Source organism: Typopeltis vanoorti, unplaced genomic scaffold (assembly GCF_054136105.1).
Source record: "Typopeltis vanoorti isolate ZY-2024b unplaced genomic scaffold, IOZ_Tvanoo_1.0 HiC_scaffold_114, whole genome shotgun sequence".
Lineage (NCBI taxonomy): Eukaryota > Metazoa > Arthropoda > Arachnida > Uropygi > Thelyphonidae > Typopeltis > Typopeltis vanoorti.
The window spans coordinates 16,169-18,440 of record NW_028327920.1 but is presented as its reverse complement, the minus strand read 5'-3'; the positions used below and the strand labels follow the sequence as shown (position 1 = coordinate 18,440).

The 2,272-nt window shown below is 37.5% G+C and overlaps 1 protein-coding gene across 1 annotated transcript; it reads right to left on the bottom strand.

The window, feature by feature from the left end:
• Positions 1-1,313: 1,313 nt before the first annotated feature.
• LOC150092235 (histone H2B) lies at positions 1,314-1,694 on the bottom strand. The gene has a single exon (XM_090415192.1). The coding sequence runs from the start codon at positions 1,692-1,694 to the stop codon at positions 1,320-1,322; it is 375 nt and encodes a 124-aa protein (XP_090271318.1). The 3' UTR covers positions 1,314-1,319.
• Between the last annotated feature and the right edge of the window lie 578 nt (positions 1,695-2,272).

Genomic DNA, 2,272 nt, shown 5'->3' with positions numbered 1-2,272 from the left:
CACATGTTGAAGAAAGGAATTACCACTGTCTGACTGGTCATAATATTTATTGCCGATTACAACAATGGGCAGCATTTATCGTCTTTGCTCAAAACTACGAAATATCATCTGTGTAGTGACCAAGTATCAGTGACCAAGCCGCGTATTGTTAGACATCGAAGTATTCATGAATGACTGAGCATTTTCAGACTTCGAAATTATATTATTATAATGAAAGACATATTTTTTAAACATGGATCTATTCATGAATTACCGGGAATTTCAAAATCTTCGGAATCTTTCAGAGAACTGCGGTTGAGAAACACTGCTAATTAAACCAGTCATGAATTATCGGAAATTGTCAGATATCAAAAGCTTTCAGAAGAGCAGTTGAGATGAGTAGATCACTAGAGAAATTTTGGAAACAAGAAAAAGGTACAAAAAATAATTTGAACAGCATAGAAAAGTAGTAGGTATCCTATCCTGAAGGAAGAAGATCCCTAAATCTCTTATTTAAAAAAATATAAAATAATAAATATTCAACATTCATAATATCTATTATATTCTATATATATTATAAAGATATAAAAACATAAGTCGAAATTTTAAACGTTATGTCTTACCAGTCTGGAACTCGGGGGGAGGGGCTGCCCTAGGGACCAGAGCCCTCTAGTGTATATATATATATATATATATATATATATAATGTAGAAAGTATTTTACCTTGGGTATAATAAATGTTAAGAATTCTTAACATTTATTATACCCAAGGTAAAATACTTTCTACATTTATATCTCCTCCAGAGATTCTTATTTAATAAGGTTAAAACACCTTATGGCAACTTGTTCTGGTAAAATACTTACGAGCTCTGTATTACTAAATCTTGGTATTTCTATTTCTAGCCTAGCTTCCACTGAAGAGACCACAATAAAGGTCGAAACCGGTCTGGGTAGTGGCCCCTTGCCTTTAATACAAAACATCATACATCCCCTTATTGGAGATGTGTTTTGGCATTAAGGGAAAATATTAAGATTAGTGATTGGAGCTTGTTCCACGTCTACCACGAGTTGCCCTGGTCTTGCACTACCTGTAGGATCAGCTAGACTTGCATCACTTGCAGGCGCAAACTTGACTTAGTTCCCTTTTTTCTTACTTGGGAAATGGAGTAAAACCAGGTTTTTAAAAATCGCTTGGTATTGTTAACATAAAATATAATATATATATATATATATATATATATATATATATATATATAAGATTACAAATTTGTACGATCAGATATCCCTTCATCATAATTTGGTGGCCCTGAAAAGGGCCTTTTGAGATTACACAAGTAGCTTTACTTGGCACTTGTGTATTTAGTGACAGCTTTAGTTCCTTCTGACACTGCGTGTTTCGCCAGCTCACCTGGAAGCAGAAGACGGACAGCAGTTTGGATTTCCCGACTGGTTATGGTGGATCTTTTGTTGTAGTGGGAAAGACGAGATGATTCTGCAGCGATCCTTTCAAAGATATCATTGACGAAGCTGTTCATGATGGACATGGCCTTGCTAGAAACACCAGTATCTGGATGGACTTGCTTCAATACCTTGTATATGTAGATACTGAAACTTTCCTTCCTCCTCTTCCTTTTCTTTTTCTTATCTCCAACACGAACATTCTTCTGAGCTTTCCCAGCCTTCTTGACAGCTTTTCCACTTGGTTGGGGTGGCATTGCTAGAAAACTACACGGAAAACTTTACGAGAAACTATCGAAAACGTACTCCGGACCTCTTTCGCCCCTGATAACCTGATAACCTGATTTGGCTAGATGGATTACAGTCCCGTGGACTTCGATCCCTTAATCTGTATGAGTAGTCATGAATTAAGTGTTAGCGAGCACCTGGCTCACCCTATTTAGGGTTGTATGGAGGTACCAGAATCGATAAGCAAAGCAGCTTTCGGGCGCTTGTGTTTCCACCTATCGTGTTCGTCATAATTTGATGACTCTTGAATGAGTTGATTTGGATGAACAGCTGCTTTGGCAAAATAAGCAGTAGCACTGTTATGGAGGAAAGTGGGAATATCTAGAATATCGGCATCTCGATGTAAGAGAGTATTTCGGACAAACCACGGAGCGTTGAAGATCATACGGAGGCACTTGTTTTGTATAACTTGTAGCTTGTTGATGTTTGTGGGGGAAGTGTGCCCCCAGGCTGGTGATCCGTAAGTTAACGATGGTCTGATAATTGTTTTGTAGATCCGTAGTTTGTTATCAGTGCTGACTTGACTTCTTCTATTGAGGAGAGAATA

Coding starts and splice junctions, on each gene's coding strand:
- LOC150092235 (XM_090415192.1), bottom strand. CDS start 1,694: ATGCCACCCCAACCAAGTGGAAAAGCTGTCAAGAAGGCTGGGAAAGCT.